Here is a 21,270-nt window from a genome sequence, read left to right on the forward strand (position 1 = left end):
GAATAGAAGGTACACTTATAGAAAATTTTAGACACCATAAAATTGGGGAAAGCTGGAGAGTAAGATTAGAAATAAAATAACTTCAGTAAAATTCAATGTCCTTTTTGTACTGTCAAGGACAGAGGGAACAAAAGAGAAAGGACTTGAAAATTACAGTGGATCAAAAGGCAAACAGGAGTGATATGTGTTCAAAAAAATGGCAAATAGATTTATGAATGCATTATATATAAAATTTGTCAGGCCACAACTGAAATGCATTTTGCGTTTTCAACACATTAGTGCAAGTTGACACTTGCCTGGAGGAGAGCAACAAGAATGACCACAGGTCTAGAAAAGATTAAGCAAACTAAGGTCCTCTGGTCTTCAATAGTACTCAAAAGGAAAAAAGGTGGATAATCTGCTTTCTACCTCTAAGGCATATAAGTAATAAAGTAATGGGCTTCATCCACTCCTGTCACGGTCCCAGTAAATCACAGGGAAGTACTTTGTAGCAGTCAAGAAGGCCTAGACCTGTTATAAATTGCCAGTGAAAATTGTGGATTCTCTAGTAGCAGAGGTCTGTAAGCATAAATTGAACAAACAACTGCTGTAGATGTAATTGATGCTGCCAAGGAGCATAAAGAGGAGTAAATGATACAGGTTCATTTCAGCTCTACATTTCTACGGTTCTGTGTAATGGGTACCATAAATAAAATTAAGGGAAAAGGCTAGAGTTTTAAGCAGTCTTCATTTGTTCTTTTGTCATAAAATCTTTCAAGTTAGGTACCTAAATTATTAAGGAACAAAACAAAAGAACAAAAGAAACTTACAGAAACTGGAAAAAAGCTTAGTAAAAAAAAAAAAGGGAAAAAAGTCTTTCTGCTGCAGTCATAAGTAATCATGGCAATTATTCTTTCATGAGTTGCTGCCTTTATTCCAAAGGCCAGCATGAAGGCTGCCTTCATTTTAACAAGTAAGTTTTGTAGAAAAGGGCCTGTATGTCAGACTCATCATCACCTGGTGTCATGAGGAGTCTGACCTCAAAATTTATCAAGAAGTAAGGAAGACTATGATAGTCAATTTTGCTGTAATACTTTTCTCCCAAATTATCTGAAATGCCTTACTTTTCTTTTATTGGCTGGCATTCTCTACTGAAAATCAGAAGTGAAAACAGGACATTTTAGCTACTAAAAGAATATCACATAATGATCACATTTTAATGAACATGCCATGTTTAACTGTTCTACAGTGCTGTGCATCTATAAACTCTTCATTCAGCCACAGAAATAAAATGTTTTCCAGATCTCATCCATATCTTATAGGTGGAGAAAGTGATGTAATTCAGCAATGCTTAGATCATAAAGTGAGTCACTACACTGCTCTGGCCTGATACCTGGGCCCAAATCTTCTCATCTAATCACATTAAGAGACATAACATATGACATTAGTCATTAAGAGGCATAACATACAAAGAGTAGAGCAAAGGCTATCTGCCTTACAAGGAGAGTGCACAATACCCAAAGCTGTACTCCATACTGGGAGAACTTGTGCTGCAGAGGCACTGCCTGCAAGGAAACATGATGTTTATTAAAATCAGTATGTGAGAAATTGAGAGCAACCAAAATATAACATATATAAATTGAAAAAAGTGCTAGACAAAGTGGATCATGCTAATTTAACTAAACGTGTTTCTAAGCCAAGATAGTTTAACTCAGAATACTGTTTACACTTACACAGGATAATGTAATTACCAAGTAGCCTTCAATACCAGGAGCTACATGGGGAGCATATTGGGACTCGTGAAAATTTGCGAAGTCCCAGAGTATCTACCAAGTAAGGAAGCAGTGCTGAAAATGGACACAGTCTCGCAAGGTCCCTTTCAAAGGGGGTTGTGGAGCAGGGAACACTTTCAGTGAATGACAGATGGCTCAGGCTGAAGGACAGCAGGTCACTGCATCTGCTGCAAACCTTTAGTACAAGGCTGTCTGGAGATACCTTTTCCAGATACCTTTTTCAGATACCTTTTCCAGAAGTCCAGCCAGCTGTGTCTCCCCTCAGAGGGATGGAGATCCACAGTTCTAGCTGGTACTTTTTGTGGTTGAAGAATGGGATATCTGCATCAATAAAAACGCTGGGTTATTTTTGGGTTGGGTTTTGTTTTGTTTTCATTTTGCCCTTTAGTCTGTTAATTCACAACAGAACTATTCATCCAAATAGCCATCACAACAAAATTTGACATGGTATGGAAGATACAAGATGCCAACAGTAGGTTTGTTAAACATATGACCTAGCAGCTTGAGGCAGCCCCAGCCACACGCATGCCTGGTCCAAGCACGACAGGTATCATTTATGCCCAAATATGAAGTCAAGAAGGAGAAACAGTGCAGGTGAGAGAGAGAGGACAGAGCAACAGAGACTGATTTTAGGGTGTGTGACAACTGCGCCAGAATTTGTGTGGACTGCAGAGACAGTGGGAACACAAGAGAAAGGACTTGAAGGTTACACTAGATCAAAAAGCAAACAGGAGTGGTATTATGTTACAAAGAAATGGCAAATAGGTTTATGAATACATTACATATAAAGTTTGTCAGGCCACAACTGGAGTGCATATTAGAGAAATTAGTGTGGCTGGGCAGGAATTCTGGACTAGGATGCTGGAAAGATAAGGGGAAGTGCAGTGAAGAGGTGTGCAGTAGCTGCAGGCGTTGTGAAGAGGGTAAATAAGAGAGAGAGAGAGAGCTCAGATTATTGCAGTGACAGTGTCTGAAAGGCATGGGCTAGGTTATTGAGGCAATTCTCATTTGTTGGCACCCCCATCCTGTGAGTTCTCTGCAAATGCTGGGCTGGACAGAGAAGGGAAATTTTCCTACCTAGAGTATTATGGGTCTGTAATAAAAAAACAGTTCACACTCCAAGTTCAATACAAATCAGTTAAAAAGTCAGTCATGAAATTCAAGTGTGGTTAGCAGATGTTGTCAGTTATGGTTCTTGCTATGTCTGAGAAGAAGCCCTGTGAGCCAGTCTCACTTTACGACTTAAAAGGGAAGAAAAGTTGAACAGATTCTCACAAAGTTTTTCCCAAATTTACCTCCCACAAAAATTATTTTCTGGGAAGACAGGAAAATTTTGATGTTTTCAGCCTCACACCATAAAATGTTTTTAAGATTATGGGCATCTGTGAAAAAGGACCTGCTAAAAGATTTCAGACTTGGCTGGAAAAATTCTCTGCACATATTTGGTCAAAGATTTTTTTGTAGGAATGAATGGGAAGTGTCTGCTTTCCACCACCTGATTGTGGAATGTCTGATCCTTCTCACTCCTACAGAGGCAGCTAAACTGACTTGCAGTGCATGAACACAGATCAGTTCAGACTTCATTTTTTCTGTCCACTCTGTACTGATGGCTTTTGCTGCACTCCCTTTGTGCCACTATTACCTCTACATGTCAAACACATCACTGCTGCAGTCGAAGCATCTTTTTAAAGTTATGCCTTCACTGGCAAATGAAGATATATTTTTATCCATAGAGGACATGGTTGTGTGCAGTCATTAAATGATGTAGCAGTGTGCAATCTATCAGTTTCCATATATTGTTGCCTGGTTTTACCTTGGATAACTGATTGGCTATGTCATTGTATAAAACACAACTGGAACAAGCACTGTGAAGTAAGGTAGATGAGGGTCTTTGGCTGATCTCCAAAAGTCACACCATGGCAAATACTGTGATTTCAGGATTTTAAAGAAAGTCAACAAAAAACATTTATTACATTATGAGAAACACACGTAAAAAGCCCACACTGTCACTAAAACAATGCCCAAGGACAGAGCAATGTATTCTTCTTTACTGTTATTTAATCACTAAAAATTTATACAAACTAAAATTCCAATGAGATACACAGTGAAGAGTTCATCTGAGGTGCTAACTCAAGTGCACACTATAGCTGTGTTGTCTATGTGAATATTCAACCATTTGTCATTTGCTGCATAACTATGCACATGGATTGTTTTTCCTTTTATAGTATAGAAATGCTACTAAAATGTAGCCCATGAGACTTTCAAATAAGATAATGTTACCCTACCCTTAAACATCTCTCTTCTAAGACTTCAAAGGTTTGTGTGAATGTTTTATCAACAAGAAATACAGAATTTGTTACACTAGTTTATCCTTTTTTTCTCTGTCAGTAAATACATATATTTCTGTCCATAGCCGTATAAGTGGCAGCCATATGTTCTAGAAATTTTCCCTTCCATTAGCGCAAGGAAGGAATTCAGTGGTGAGTGAATTCATGTGTACTGCATGTGCTTTGTCAAGACAGATGGATTTTTGAGACTCTGCAGTTGAGTGACTTTAAAACTCTCGAGAAGTCTGTGCCAAGGGACCCCTAGTATTTTGTGGTTGGCCCAGGATGTATACTGCATCCTTTCTACTCAAATGTGTCTATTTAATAGATTAATAGTTACATGACCATTTTTTTATCTCCCAGAACATTATAATGTGAAGAAACTACTTTCCTCTGAGCCTGACTTTGGTATCTTAACGTTTATTAGATTACTTCCTAGAAGCTATGCTTGCTTTTAAAATTCAATAATACTTTCTGAGATGTTTTTGTTCCCAAATGGACATGATGCTATCTTTGCCTTCCCAAGTTTTAGTTTCCTATTCAGATTACAGTATGCATCCAAGAATTCTATGCTGAGCAAATTTGCAGAAAAAAGCTTCTGAAAATTAGTTAAGTAACCCTGTGTCACACATATATCAAATATTAAATTGCTGCTAAAGATTATTACAAAGATGTCAACTCGTGTTTGACCATAGCATCTTATTCTCACTTAAATGTTTGGGCTTTCTCTTTTTTTCAGTACCTGCATGCAAATGGGATTGTGCATCGGGACTTGAAGCCAGAAAATCTACTCTATGCAACTCCAGCTCCAGATGCACCACTAAAAATCGGTAAGCAGCATTAAATATATGCTTCCCTAATTCTTTTGTGTCAGTAATATGTGCTAACTGATGTTTGGAATACATGCATCTCACAACCCCTTTATTTGAAGCTAATGCTTGTACTCAAGTGAACAGCACATTACTTCTTTGGCAGCACAACTGTGCATCGTGGTTTTTAAACCAATAAAAAACTAGGTGCTTACAGAATTTTAGTGAAAATCATGCAGAAAATGGCAGAGAATAAAGTAGTATTTATAAAAGTAAACACTATTTCTGATTAGATAAATAATAATACATAAACAATAGCTGTTTAGGGACAAGTGACCTATTTTTACGCTGATATTTGAGTCAAAACATTTCCTTTCATATTCAGTATAACAAAGTAGATATAATTTTATTTTGGGGGTTTTAAGGCAAAGATGTCATCATCCATACTGAAATTTGAATAAATCAGTTTATTTTCGGTGAAAATTAAGAGTTGTGAAGACTTCAGTTTTTATGAGCTTTAAAAAATGAGTCATGCAGGTGCAACATGTGATGCCATGATGGCCCTTGCTGTTTGAGTAGTAATACAGGGTGGAAACTCTGCAGAAAGGATGATCAATACTTCTTCTGTCACCATCTTCATGCCCCTAGGCTTCTATCAAAATACTGCTGGGATTTTGTCTTGCAGGGTCTGCATACTTTGAACCTTATCCAAGAAATCACTGATGCAAAATTTTTTAACTCAGAATTATTCTGATAATTTTATTGGATTACTCACGGAGTGGAAACTGACTGTATACCTAAAATGAATTTCTGGATCTCTGCTTGTATGCCCTTAGGCGTCCCACTGTACTGGCTTTTTATAGTCTCCAGAATAAAATACAAGCTACGTTTCTGTCATGGAAAAGACAGGAATGCTCATTGTACAGCAAATTTTGCTTCTGGATTGCAGTCTGGGTAGATTCTTTAAATCAATGCTTATATCTGTAAATGACAGTACTGTTCACTTCATGCATAAATATTCATTTAATTGCTTACACAATGGAAAAAAACCACCCATGTTATTTTACAAGGAAGTAAGAACATTAATATTCCTAATTATCTTAACAGCTGACTTTGGACTTTCTAAGATTGTGGAAGATCAGGTGACCATGAAGACAGTTTGTGGAACTCCAGGGTACTGTGGTATGTTGTTTCATTATTTGCATTTGCTTTTGTAATGGTAGAGGCAAAGGAAAGAGGACACTGGAGAAGACCATAAGATCATTCTGTTATCTTGTAGCAGAGTTGATAATGCAATTCAGGTGATATATCCATTTATCTTGTATGACATTCTCTGCCAAGCACACACGGGTGCCAGTCATGCTTTAGAGCAGTCCACTTAGTTTCATAAAACTATACTTTACATATTAGTGTTTAATGTTCTGGTTGTCTTCTCTTGAGACAGTTATACTACAAATGCTATACACCTGTAGTTAGTATTTAGCTCTTTTTATGCCTGTCTTTGTATATGATAAAAATAGTATATGAAGCTTATTCCCACAGAAGAGCCCTCAGAGTCAGGACATCTTGGTGGGGACGGTTGAGGGTGAATATCTCTGTGGAGAAGAGAAGAAAGGAGCTTTGTGTCTCTGGTCATGGACCTGTGATCCTTGGTTTACAACCCAAGCTAACTGCCAATACAGAATTCCTCTTGCCCAGAACATATTCAAGCATTACTTTCCAGAATTAGAGGAAACCCAGGAGGAATACTGTTGAAATGCCGAATTAAACTACGAATAATTGACAGTCTCAGGCTGCTAACTTCCACATCCTACCCACCCAGCTATCAGCAGCTTTTCCAGAAAGGACACAGAAACAAAAACACATACTGGAGTCTGGATACTCTGGCATCAAGACTTGCCAGTCTACAGTCCCTGGGATGTGCAGATTGATACAGAGGACTGAAAGCAAAAAGATGGTCATGAAGAACCTAGTTTACTGCAACACTGTGCTTTCAGTGAACTTAATAAGAGAAGCGTAAGTGATTTTTGACAGTAGCACATAAAATTAAGCCAGTGCAGAGCAGTGATTTATGATCAGTCTGTTACAGGAAACATCTAAACTCACAGAAATGTGTCAGACAAATCCATTTACCAAAAGCAAAATTCTGGAAATACTAAAAAATATTATAAGCCCTGCTCTTCATGGCCATGCAAGAGTAATGCAGGAAGGGGAAGAGATTGCATACGTGCTGCAGTGTTGGTGCATGTAGGTACAAGTCCACTGTGCTCCAGAAATATGACAGCCATCCCACGTGCATCATAGATCCGGCGAGACCAAGGTCGTCAAGGTGTTTCTGCCAGGCTGCTTGGGCAGACATTCACTCCTCTTTACCATTGCAGAGCTGGAGTCTCCCAAAACTGCCTGGCTTTTCTGTCTGCTCCTCAATGTGGCAAAAGAAATTGCCTGACACGGTCTGTCTTTCCTTCCAATTAAAACAGAATATCAACAAAAGCCTAAATAAAATGCTAAATAAATGGAATCATAGAATCATTAAGGTTGGAAAACACCTCCAAGATCATCAAGCCCAGCCTTTGACTGAATACCACCATGTCCACTAAACCATAGCACTAAGTGCCCCTTCCAGGGATGGCAACTCCACCATCTCCTTGGTCAGCCCACTCCAATGCTTAACCACCCTTTCAGTGAGAAAATTCTTCTTGATCATTAACCTGAACCTCCCCTGGCACAGCTTTGAGGCCATTTCCTCTCATCCTATCTCTTGTTCCCTGGGAGAAGAGACCAACCTCCAGCCTGTTACAACCTCCTCTCAGGTAGTTGAGAGAGTGATAAAGTGTCCCCCGAATTTCCTCTTCTCCAGACTGAATACCCCCACCTCCCTCAGCCACTCCTCATCAGACTTGTGCTCCAGACCCTTCACCAGCTCCATTGCCCTTCTCTGGACGTGCTCCAGCACCTCAATGGCTTTCTTGTAGTGAGGGGACCAGAACAGGATTCGAGATGTGGCCTCACCAGTGCCGAGTACAGGGGGACGGTCACTTCCCTCGTCCTGCTGGCCACATTGTTGCTGATCCAAGCCAGGATGCCCTTGGCCTTCTTGCCCACCAGGGCACTGCTGGCTCATGCTCAGCTGCTGTTGAGCAGCACACCCAGGTCCTTTTTCACCAGGCAGCTTTCCAGCCACTCTTCCCTCAGCCTGTAGTGCTGCTGGGGGTTTTTTGGGACCCAAGGGCAGGACCCGGCATTTGGTCTTGTTGAACTTCGTACAACTGGCCTTGTGACCCGAATCCAGCCTGTCCAGATCCCTCTGTAGAACTTTCCTAATCCCCACCCAACTTGGTGCTTTCCGCAAACTGAGTGGCAGTGCGCTCAACCCCCTTGTCCAGATCATGATAAAGATATAAAACAGGGCTGGCCCCAACACTGAGCCTTGGGGAGTCCCACTAGTGGCCAACCACCAGCTGGATGTAACTCCATACACCACAGCTGATTTTTTACCCATCAAGCGGTGCACCTGTCCAAGCCATGAGCAGCCAGTTTCTCCAGAAGATTGCTGTCGGAGTCAGTCTCGAAGGCTTTACTGAAGTTCAGAAACACAAGAGACACATCTTTTCCCTCATCCACCTGGCAGATCACCTGGTTATAAGAGAATATGAGGTTGGTCAAGCAGGACCTGCCTTTCCTAAACCCATGCTGGCTAGGCCTGATCACGGGGTTGTTCTGTACTGGTCCCCTGGTGTGATCGCTCTCAAGACAATCTGCTCCATGACCTTTCCCAGCATCAAAATCATGCTGACAGGCCTGTAGTTCCCTGAATCCTCCTTCCAGACCTTCTAGTAGGTGGAAATCACACTGGCTAGCCTCCAGTCATCTGGGAACCTCCCCAGTTATCCAGAGCTGATGATAAATGATGGAGAGTGGCTTGGCGAGTTCCTCTGCCAGCTACATTAGTACCCTTGGGTGAATCCCATCTGATCCCATAGACTTCTGAGTATCTAAGTGGCAAAACAGGTCCCTAACTACCTCCTCCTTGGTCTGTTCTGCTCCCCATTCCTTTCTGCCAGCTCAGGGGGCTGGTTGCCCTGAGGACAACAGGTGTTTCTGTTAAGACTGATGCAGAGGGTACTAAGTACCTTAGTCTTTCCCTCATCCTTGGTTAGAGTGTTTCCCTCTTCATCCCATAAGGGAGAGATTTTCATTGACTCTCTTTTTGTTGTTGATGTATTTATAAAAGCACTAAGTAAAACAATGTAGCTTTCAGTGGTTCTTTTCACAAACCTAAAAAGCAATTTGAAACCAAAGTCCACTTTACATTTTATTCTGGCTCTGCTTGGGCATAACTTCTTTGGTTTTATGTTCAGTGAAGAGAATCATTTGCTTAATTGAGGGCTTAAAGAAACAGGTCCTACCTTTTTAAGAGACATGAATGTTCATGGACTTTAATTGACTTTGTGACTGTTACTTCTTCATTCAGCTTTCATCTTACTGACAAGTGTTTTGTCATCTGCAGCACCAGAGATACTGAGCGGATGTGCCTACGGCCCTGAGGTGGACATGTGGTCCCTGGGAATTATCACCTACATTCTGTAAGTGCAGAAGGCGCTACAGAGCGGTTAATTTGTTGGAAAAGACTCAGGTTATATATTTGATGTAATACTCCTTGCTGAACGACAGGAAGACTTGCACAGAATCATGCTGTTAAAGTAAATGAGTAGCAGTGAAGCTGCTGAAAGCAAAAATACAAGCATGCAAGTGCCAGAAATCGTTGGGGGCTTCTTCTCATTCACATAAACTGTGAGAGATCCTAAGTTGGTTCTTGACTACAGATGAGATAATAAGAAGTTAAGGTGCTTGCAGTAGTTTCACAGTGCCTGTGAATATTCTCAAATGCAGCTGCCCCACCTGTGTCAGCCACAGACACTACCAAAGCTTCAGCTGCAGCATCAGTGTTGCTGTCTCATAGCATCTCAACCAGGAGGCAGGGAACAGCCCTGGACTCTCTGTCTGCAAATCAGTCTGATGTGTTAATGTCAAAGTGTTCTTTTTCTTACAAGATAACAAAAGACCCTGTTGAAAAAGGGCTATGAGCAATGCTGGCCACACATATTTTAAACAGTTGAAGTTGCAGCTATAGACCAAAATTTTCAAACAGTTATGTCTAAAGGTAGACATCTGTGTCCACATCTTAGTATGGCTAGTCATGATACAATTGGTAAACATTGTAATTACTTTATTGTGTCATTGAATCTTTCAGAGGAAGATTATTGAGAAGGGAAAATTTTATATGATATATTCATGCTTCCCTTTATGGGAGAATAAATAACTTAATTTAGTCCCTTGACAATGACAATGCTAAGATGGCTTGTGTAGTTATATACAATACTTGCAGGATGCCTTTTAGGAGAAGAAAATGAGAATTTTGCATATGTACATTAAAGATATGGAGGATTTTATACATCTGGGTCATTATGTTTCCCTTACTAGGACTCTTTAACTGTGTCCAGCAAGTACAGTGTGTAATAATAGAATTATTTTCTTTTTGTCTTTTGCAAAGAAATAATTGCATTCTCTAGGATTTATACTAAAAGTTCATGTAAGGATATGTAAACACTCTGATGGAAATATCAGAAAACATCTTTTGTTGTGTATATAAGCTTTATATAATTCAGAGCTCTCCTTTGGTGTGTTGGTAAATAATAGGCTACAGTACTTCCATTTCCCATTTTTTTATTTTCTCCAATTTAAATGTGACCCTTTGTCTCAAGGTCTGGTTTAAGATCCAGACCTTATGTAAAAGATCACATCTCAGAAATTGCCTGCCAGGTGCTCACTTCTTGTCAGTTCTGGGGTTTCTACGCATGGCAGAGAGATGTGAATGTTGTCAGCAAGGCTTTCTCTAAGATTGGAGAGATGACTTTTGTTGGCCCTTTATAAAGCCATTTAGATTAAGCTATGGTCTTTTCTAGTTAATCAAGGCTTAAGGAAGTTGTTGTACTTGAAACTGAGCTCCTTTCTTAAGCAGAACTTGGTTTCAAGTGTAGGCAAGCTCCAAGCAAGAACAGAAATCAAATTCCTATTTGAATATATGGAGTGGCATTTGCTATATGCAGCCTTTCAAAACCTTCCAGCTGTTCAGAAGATGCTCCCAAAACACATTAAACCTCTGCACTGGTGTAAAAACAAGTGTGTGAGTTGCTGCTCTGAGTGGAACACCCCCAGAATGGATATTCTTCCACTTCTGAACATGGGCCAGCAGTGTGCCCAGGTGGCCAAAAAGTCCAGTGGCATCCTGGCCTGTATCAGGAACACTGTGGCCAACAGGACCAGGGAAGTGATTCTTCCCCTGTACTCAGTGCTGGTGAGGCAACACCTCAAATGCTGTGTCCAGCTCTGGGCCCCTCAGTTCAGGAAGGATATTGAGGTGCTGGAGCAGGTCCAAAGAGCAACGAGGCTGGTGAAGGGACTCGAGCACAAGTCCTATGAGGAGAGGCTGAGGGAGCTGGGGTTGTTGAGCCTGGAGAAGAGGAGTCTCAGGGGAGACCTCATCACTCTCTACAACTACCTGAAAGGAGGTTGTAGCCAGGTGGGGGTTGGTCTCTTCTCCCAGGCAGCTATTAGTAAGACAAGAGGGCATGGTCTTAAGCTGTGCCAGGGGAGGTTTAGGTTAGATATTAGGAAGAAATTATTTACAGAAAGGGTGATCAGGCATTGGAATGGGCTGCCCAGGGAAGTGACGGATTCTCCATCCCTGGAGATGTTTAAGATGAGACTGGATGTGGCGTCAGTGCCATGGTCTAGTAACCACGGTGGTAGTGGATCAAGGGTTGGACTTGATGATCTCGGAGGTCTCTTCTAACCCAACTGATTCTATGATTCTGTGATTCTATGATTCTTTCTCCTTATGATCCTTCCTACTCCCAACTCGAAATCTAATTTGATCTGCAGGAATAAGCCAGGCAAAAATCCACTTTGCTATATTTTCCTTTTAGCTTTAACAGTATTCCACATTTGAAGCTCTTCTATTGCATGTAAAGCTCTGTGGATCAATATGGTTCAGTGGTACATGTACAATAGCTAACTCATTAATCCTGCAACCTAAAGGACAGTGTTGCATGTCTTGGTCTCATTGTTTAGTTGAAGGAATGCACTTCAGTACAGTCCAAAAATTGTCTTGCTGTATGTACCTCCAAACTGGAATGGATGTAAGAGTAACAACTGTGTTACAGAAGATCTGCATAAAACTTCTCATTAATCTTCTCGTTAATCAAAGTAGACTTAGCATTTGATTAAGAAAAACTTTGACACATATTTTGACTGAACAGTTTTTCCTGAGGCAAATTATATTAAGATCTATTGATGACAACTGTCATAATTCCAGGGAAGCCACATGTTACAGTTTTAAAAGGCAAAAAGAACAGTCCTTGTGTATTCCTAGAGCAGGTTAGAAATCCTTCAGCATGTCTGAGATGCAGATAGAGGTCAACAAATACAGAGGCTTTGCCTGTAGTTGAAATTGCATGGATTTAGTTAAAGACGGTTTTTCACTAACTTAAAAGGAGATAAAACACCATCTGGTCATTTTTTAATTGTTTTTGTAGCTGTTTGCATTGGTTTTTTCTCTATTTGTATGTAATTGATATAGAATGAGTCATCACAATAAAATGATATTTCAAAATAAAATTAAATCAAGAGCAACCACATTGAATCTTACTCTGCTTTAATTAATCTAATTTGAAATCACACCTCTAGTTTTATTCATCTCATTTGGCATGTAGCAAAAAAAAATCTGTCTGCTGAAATGGATTTTTATTTTAAGTAGAAGCATATGTATAGAAATTGTTAAAAAGACAAAAGGTGATAATAGTGAGTTACAAAGAAAGTAGAGAAAACTTAGGGGATTTTCAGTGCAGTCAGATGAAGTCTTAAACATAGTCATACTGTGTGTCACCCAGTATCCAAAATCCAGTTTGGGTTGACCCAGTGAGGGGCCCAACAACCCTTCTCAGCAAAGGTGTTCCATGGAGATGGTAGAGACCTGATGCAAGTCCAGAAATGGTGGTGGGACAGGAAGCAAAAAGGAGGGCAACAGCTGGGGTGCTGTGGCCAGCTCCCACCTACTGAAGCACGTGGTGTTTGGAGGCTGGATCCTGGTCTTTTAATCCATCTCTGCCAGACCTGGAAATTAATATTGTGCCCGGAAGGTGCTTACAATGGAGTGTTTCTCCTCTTCAGAAGTGGAATGTGATGCCACTGTTCATTCACAGCTATGCATCACTCTCAAAACCACATTTCTTCCTTGAGCATCAGTCTCCTGTTTCAGGACAGTAAGCACATTGATTGGGTTTAGAAATACAAAACCAAGTTAAAATATAAAGTTACATTTTGTAGACTTGTTGCTATCTTGATCATTATATCTGCTGTTGTTTTCCTGTCATCATCTCATTGCTTGTTGCATTTTCTGGAGGTAGAGTAGCAGACAGACTTTCTGTTTAGCTCAGATCACATTCTGGTTGAATAGGAAATTCACTTAAAAATATCTGATTATGTGTGCAAGCATGATTAAAGCAAAAGGAAGCAAAAAAAAAGGACATTATATGAGTGGAAACCACTTCTATGAGTTTGCTTTCCCTGAAGCCAGCAGTGTGGATCTGTGCTGGGATCTGTATTATTCAATATATTCATAAATGCAGTCATTAGTGAGATCACAACATATCTTAACATATATGTAGGTTACCTAAGTAAAGATGTGGAGTGATTAATAAAACCTGAAAGAGGTTTTCACATTTTGTGGATCATAGGATGAAAGAATGTACAGGGATGAACATAATCAAAGATCAGTCCTAACTGGATATATAAAACCTTCTAACTTCACAGGTAAAATGAGGTTCCTCAGCTAATTCCTATTCCTGTGGCAAGAGTTACAAGGATTCTGATAAACGCTCTGTGATCATGTTAACTCTGTGCTTGTAAACAATCTAAAAAAGTAAGGTCATAAAGTTCTAGCAAAGAAACTAAGATTAAAATAGAAAACATCATTACACTAATTTGTAACTTAGTCGTGCCCATTTGCACTCACTTCAAAAAGGCACATGGTGGGAGAAGCCTCACAGAGACAGCAGTGATGAGCAAAGGTTTCAGACTGAGGAATAACTGGTAGTTCAAGTGACTTCAACCTGAGACCAGCAGAGCAAAGAGCTGCTAGAAAATATTAGCATGTAGAAGGTATACAGATACCAACTGGTGCATGACTACTCTTATGGTAAGTCCCTGTACTAATAGTTCCAATTAAAGACGTGAAAATGGAAAATTTACAATTTGACCAGCCTTTCCCAGTGCTTATGAATACTTTTGACCACATTTTTCTCGCTCTGTAGAATTAGAAGTTCATGAGTACAGCCAGGTCTGGTTTTCCAAAGGGGTCTACAGAATACAAAGTAGGGAAAAATAATACCATGAACTGTTCCTAACAATCCAAAGGCTAATTAATCTTTGATAAATTTATTTCTTTTTTATCCTTGCAGACTTTGTGGCTTTGAACCATTTTATGATGACAGGGGAGATCAGTACATGTTTAAGAGAATCCTGAACTGTGAATATGACTTTGTGTCCCCCTGGTGGGATGATGTGTCTCTGAATGCCAAGGATTTAGTAAGTAAAGCAAACATCAGACTAGAGTATCTAGTATCACTTCCACTGAGTCAATTTTTGGGGTGGGGGAAGAATAATTTGTTAATCAATTGTTCGTACAGCCCCTTGCTTTTCTTCTTGTCTTTAATATATTAGGGTGCTGTTAAATATCCCTGTCAGTCCAGTGCTGTAATTTTGCCCTCAAAACCATGGATGTTCAGGTCCTTCTCTGAACAAGCCACAGATTGTTGGCAGCTGTCACAGTGTTCATATATGCCTGCCTTTCTTTTCCAGCTCTGAAGCTCATTCCTCTTTTCTAGGCAACCACCTTCAGGGGAAAGTAAAAACAAGCCCTTTATTTTTTTTCAGTTTTCAAGCCTGAACTTTAGGGAAAGAATATTAAAGGAAATGAAACTTTTTCCCCCTGCCTTTTCTGACAGACTTTTTCTGTCCATTTAAGCTTTTTTCTCAGTAGATGAGGGAAGACCAATTACGTTTAAATATGGTCCATTAGCAAAATGCAAGAGCTGGCATGCTATCTGCACTGTATTCTTTCATTACTGGATAAAGTAATTTGGATTCAGGAGATGCTGATCTGCAGAGATAGGTATGCTTGAGTCTGATTTTTAGTCAATAATAACTTGCATAATTCAGTTATTTCATTAACACTGAAAACTCAAGTGGTCTGTTCCATAGTACGTATACAAACTGTGTCATAAAATACTATGTAATTGGTGTTTGTGAAGTACTTCAGGACATTTCAAATGGAAGGACTGTAGAAGTTCACAGTACTTTTTTGTTGTTTGATTAGATGCAAAGTTATTCTAAAGTCAAAAAAATATCATTTACTGCCAGATAAACAGCAACCTGAAAGCAAAACTGCTTATTTATTGTGTATACAGAGCTTTTGTCCATACTGTTCCATATTGTCCAAATTGCTCCATACTGTTCTGGTACAATAAAGCTCAACGTTTCAGGTTTGAACACTGTACAGGAAGTTGTAGATAAGGATGAAGGCCATGACTCTTAAAACCTTCTGCTGTGGGCAGTTCTGGAGGTCCAGCTGAAGGGATTTGTTTACCTTGACTTCTTCCATGGAGGCACAACAGGCTGGATTCATCACAATGCCTGGCACCATCTTTCTTTAATAGTTCTTTGTAGGGAAATTTCAGAGAACCCCTAAAGTGAGTCTTCCCTCACACTTGGGTACAAAGCAGCAGTGGAGCCCTGTGCCATCACTTGCACTCTGCTCCAGGAGGGTGTGCAGTCAGGAGAGCTGGATAAGTGTGGCTCTGCAAAGTATCATCTGTGTACTTTGTTACTCCATCCCCACCTTTCTCTTTTTTTTCAAAACTCTACTAGTCCAGACATAACAGCAAACCCCATGAAAGATGGCTTGACACATTTTGTATCCAGCACTTTGTACCACCTCCACTCCCAGGGGTGTGTTTGCAGTACCTTGTTCCCAAAAATGTCCTATTCTCATGTTTGGAGAGGTGCAGCTTCACTGGCCTTGGTGACAGAAAGACTGGTGTGAACAGCATTAGTTTCAGGGTGGGCTAAGAGAGAAATACTTGTACAGTGGTTTTTAGTTCATGTGTACAAGAGGTTTTACAGAGACTGAAAGAAACATTTCCTTTATGATGTACCTGACAGTGACTGCATGGTACAAGTCTGCATGAGCTGCACACACTATAATTTAAACTTTCTAATCCCATTTAAAACTTGTCCAAATCCAAAAGTAAAGACACTGCTCAGAGAAACTGCCTGGTTGGGGTTATTTTGAGAATTTCTTAGGGTTTATGTGGCAATTCAGACATGCAACACCCTATGGCAGATACAGGTCAGCTGCATATTCTTAAAACGTTGGTAACTGGTTGATTTTTTTTCTTCTCTCTTCCCCCTTAATGGCTGTCTTACTCAGATGTTGCTTATGGAGGACCAAGAAATGCCAGAAGCAAAATACTTGCAAAGACACAAATGCAAATTCTTGTTGGTTTCCTAGAATGCCTTTCACCTAGGATGCTTCCCAAAACCAGGACCAGAGCCCCAAAATGCAAAGCTAGGTAAATGTAAATGAAGAATAAGGTTAATAGTCTTTTGTGTTTCTTGCTTGTGATGCAGGTTAAAAAGTTGATTGTTTTAGACCCCAAGAAACGCCTCACCACTCTACAGGCTTTGCAGCACCCATGGGTCACAGGGAAGGCAGCAAATTTTGCTCATATGGACAACGCACAAAAGAAACTTCAAGAATTCAATGCCCGGCGTAAACTTAAGGCAAGTCTCTGCACACAGTCTCTGTTTCGGCTATGAAAGCATGCAACTAAATTAGTAGCCTCGCAGAAACCTTGCATATCTTTTGAGGACAACATTCCATAGTGGTATGGAAGATTTTTATTTAAGGTAACTGATGAAAATTGAAGAAGTGGAAGCTGATTTAGTCAATAACTGAAACCAAATAAATAAAAATTGGTGAAGCTGATCGATAACTCTGCCTACACAGTTAGAACTGCTGAGAATGCACACTACTTTCACAATTTTCTTTCTTTCCTTCCTTCCTTCCTTCCTTCCCTTCTTCCTTTCTTCCTTCTGTCCATCTGTCTGTCTTGTACTGCTTGGCATCCTTATAGTACTGACAAGAAGGAACAAAATTCTGAGTAATTTCTTAATGAGCATCCATAAATCTGTAAGAAATTTAATCTACTGTAGCATATTTTGGTCTTTAGGCCACCCTGAGTTACTCTACCAGCAGGCATCTAACTGACATAACATCAGGAAACTTTCTTCTCCCCAAATCGCTTTTTCAGTTGTTAGTGATTTGTGTCTGCTCAAAAGATATTTCCAGGGATACTTCAGCACAGAAATTATTACCAACAGTTACAGTGAAGCTGCCCTTGTAGCCCTGGGGAATAAGGGTTAAAAGCATCTTAACTGAGAGCTTTACAAACTCCATGCAAATTAAATTCACAAAATAAATGACCCTTAACTTTCCTTTTGCTAATTTTTTTCAGTATTAGCAGGGAACTGTGACAGAGAATCTCTACAGGGCAAAGAAAAACATTTTGTCATTTACAAAATTCTCAGAGACTGTAGATATAATTCACATTGATGTTTTGATTTTGTGTTTCTTTATAGTTTTACACCTTTGATCACGAAAAAGATTTTTTTGAAACCCAGTTTATTTAGATCCCTGTAGTCAACCAATTTATCCTTTTGTGACTAAAAGCTAATGCTTTTTATAAGTTTGCTTCTTCATTGCTTTTCTGTTAAAGATTAAACGATCAAATCTTCAATTATTAAGAGAATTGATTGAAGTTAGCATTTATCGTAGAGTTAAAAGTTTTATACATATATACATGTAAAATAAACAATAAAAGTTTAGACAATTGATTGCTAGCCAAAAAAAATAAGACCAAAGCAGAAACACAAGTAGAACATGCTTTAGTTGTTGTTTTGTTAGTTAGAATAATATGAAATTATCCTCTCTTTCCCAACCTACAAATCCAGAGACAGGCTTTTTTTATGTAAAGACATATTTTTATTAAATAACTCTAAAGGCCTCAGTCATGATTTTGTTTTTCACAAGCTGTATTGAATTAATTCATAACCATCCATATGGCTTGTGAGAGATACACTAAAAGTATCTTTGGACATTATAATATCATTGAGTGGCCTATTCTTGTAATCAGTTGTCCAAAGTCCTCTCACCACTAAGTGGATGTCTGTGAATTTTGCTTTAAGAGGTCTGGACTCTCACTTTGAAAACTCTTGCCACTTTTTATTGGTACTTTTTCTTAATATTCTGTATTAGCTGATTCTTTTTTATTGACAATGACTATGTAGTCTGTTTTTCATTAGCACCTTCTTTTTTTCTTTTTATTTCCTTGCTTCTGTTTGTTTGTTTGTTTGTTTGTGTCAGCATGATTACCTCTCCAAGGTATCCACAAACTTGCTATACTCCTCATCTTCTCCCACCGACCCACTTCTGTGATGCCTAAGCAAAAAGCTAGCCAAGTCAAAAGTAACTTGAGCTGTCATACACAGAGATTAGTATTTCTTTTCCTCACCTCTATATGTTTGTTTTTTCAGGCAATAAAACTCTTTGAGGCAAGGGCTAATATAACTGTCTTCATAAGTGTCTTCATTTTGTGCTATTTTGTGTGACATGAAAGCCTACCCAAAAAGAGTGGTTTTATATGTATATCCTTAGGAAGTTGCCTGTATGCTCTGCACCATTGTGCTTGGCATACACAATAGTTCAATAATAATAAATATTGTTTTCCTTTGTGAAATTTTCATGGAATAATCGGTAGTGGTACTGTTATTATTATGGCAGAAGATGGCTTTCTCTTTGCCATCTAACTTCAGCATGAAAACCTGAAGTAATTTCTAAAAAAAAAATATGCAGCACTCGTAGCTGAAAAAAGAAGTCGTTCATGTTGTCCAACTTCTAACCTTGTGACAGCAGCAATTTTAAACCTCAGTCTAGAATTTCAGATGATCTTCTGAGTCTTTCCAAGCCCAGGCAAGTATGTGATGTTACCAGGAAGACTGAAGGTGGTTACATTCCCTAAGGGGACTATGCTGAGGCTGCATTGCTGACATTTCATGCCTTTTAAGGAATGTATGCTTGGTCCTCTCTCTCCCAGGCTGCAGTAAAAGCTGTTGTGGCATCAACGCGCCTTGGCAGCGCCAGCAGTCACAGTGCACATGACAGCAACAAGCCCAGCCACAACCCATCTCCCGTCCTCGGTGGCAAACCTGAAAAGAAACCCACTCAGGAAGCAGAAACAGCTCCAGAGGAAATGTCTTAGGTCAATGTGCTTCCTCATGTCAATGGAGATCTGTCATTTCACACACCAGCTAATTTGTCATTAAGCAAGGAGATTCGTAAGCTTGGCCTCTCTGGTTCTGCTTTGGGGTGCCAAATGCTCGGGCTGGTGATCCTACCTTCAATGCATGTGACTGCTTATGAAAATAGTAAACTGTTCCATAAGGCATGTCATGGAAACAGTGTAATTTGCAGTAATACCGACAGGTGAAAATATGGGGATGAATACTACCTACCATAACATGTATGCTTCATATACATCTATCTAGATGGCACTTGAAACAAAATGTTGTTTCCTTTAATTTTATGGAAGTAGTTGTCTTATCTGTGTTGTGAGTTTCTTTGGACTGTTTCTTTCCAGATCCATAGTCCTTGAGCAGACAAAATGGAAGGAAATACCAAACCAATGCTTTTAAAACTGATGTATGAAATAATGCTTTTTATATGTAAAACTGAAAAAGTATTTGGGGATTTACATGCAAAAAAACCATTCCACTACTTCTGGGAAGAAATTGAAATGTTAGTTCCACTGGGCGTGAAAATGTACATTGCATTGAGAATGCCTTATTCAGATTTTTCCTCTTTATATACAATATTTTAATAATAACCAAAATTACTCACATTTCTGCCATTTAATTCTGTAGTAACGTGTTAGTGAAACAAAATGGTAGACTAAACAAGGATTAGAGCAAATGCAAATTTTTGACACCATTATATTTATTAATTGATTTCTAAACTGTGCAGCTAGAAGATTTTTTATAGGGCCTGAGGGAGTAATCTGCAACTTAATAAGTTGTAAATGCTTAAAGGAAGCTATTCTATGGCTTACTGATTTTACTTTGGGGAAATACTCTTGTCTGGGAGCAAGTAGTATAATCTAGTTGGTTCCTGGGTAGTTTAACCTCAGGAGTAACCAGTTTCTATTTGTCAACATAATCAGTACATATTTTCCTTATAAAGGACCCTCCTTCATGTAAAGTGATCCACCAGCACAGATCTTGCATCCACCCAGAGCTCCTGTGTCTTATGTTATCAGCTGTGTGCATCGAGCAGCTTGCAAGAGTAGGGTCAGGCTCTTCAGCTGTCTTGATGTTTTTGTTGAATGTCATTGAAAGGAAGTGAAAAATTAACACGAATCAGGATGTGTGACCATTTATACTTGTTATCAGTTTGACAGCATGTGACTGTCATAAGGTTATGATACAGAAACAGCAAAAAGAACCTGACGTACAACAATATCATTTGTGCTCGTTAAACTTTTTAATACTGATATTACCTAACATCCTAATACACTCAACATTCCTCCTTTGCTTTCGTTGTTTTTATGTTGATGTTAGGCCTTGAATAACTTGTTTTGAAAAAATATATCAGCTACTGAAAAACCAATACTTCAATAAAACATTCAGAAGCTATATTTCCTAATTAGATTAAAAGGTAATAAAATGTTATTCAGATGGTAGGTTTTATAAATAAAATGTGCTCTAGATTAATAAATAAAGGAAGATTAAAGATACTGTCTTTACTAGGTGAGAATGCATGCTACTAAATGTATTATACTTGAAATTTTTTATCCGCTTCTTAGAACTCTTTGAAGTTGTACAAAAAGGTTTGCTAACTAAGCAGGGTTGCAATTTAAAGTACATGTATCCATCCTTTTTTCAAGTGGCACACTTTGAGGTCAGCTGAAGCAGCTGATGGGCTCATGGCAGCTATGTAAGGCCAATAAGACACTTTTGCAGATTTTTCCCAGTACAGTAAGACTAATCACTCTGGAGAAGATGATAGGTACCTCCACCTGTCTCACTTTTCACTGTCTTACTTCCCGTGAGGTGACTGCAGGACAAATGTGTTTCCACCCACTTTACTCATCCCTCTGGTACTATGGTGAAGCCATCAAAGTTTGG

At 39.3% G+C, this 21,270-nt stretch overlaps 1 protein-coding gene across 1 annotated transcript in view; it reads left to right on the top strand.

The window, feature by feature from the left end:
• CAMK4 (calcium/calmodulin dependent protein kinase IV) overlaps window positions 1-20,864 on the top strand; it is a 141,235-nt gene extending 120,371 nt beyond the window's left edge. The window contains exons 6-11 of the mRNA XM_027671155.1: window positions 4,839-4,929; window positions 6,016-6,090; window positions 9,419-9,494; window positions 14,430-14,556; window positions 16,660-16,812; window positions 19,185-20,864. Coding sequence (XP_027526956.1) covers window positions 4,839-4,929; window positions 6,016-6,090; window positions 9,419-9,494; window positions 14,430-14,556; window positions 16,660-16,812; window positions 19,185-19,349 — 687 coding nt within the window. The 3' untranslated portion in view covers window positions 19,350-20,864. The remainder of the gene's footprint in view (window positions 1-4,838; window positions 4,930-6,015; window positions 6,091-9,418; window positions 9,495-14,429; window positions 14,557-16,659; window positions 16,813-19,184) is intronic.
• Window positions 20,865-21,270: the final 406 nt, after the last annotated feature.

Source organism: Neopelma chrysocephalum, unplaced genomic scaffold, assembly GCF_003984885.1.
Source record: "Neopelma chrysocephalum unplaced genomic scaffold, ASM398488v2 Primary Assembly neopelma1_97034, whole genome shotgun sequence".
Classification (NCBI taxonomy): Eukaryota; Metazoa; Chordata; class Aves; order Passeriformes; family Pipridae; genus Neopelma; species Neopelma chrysocephalum.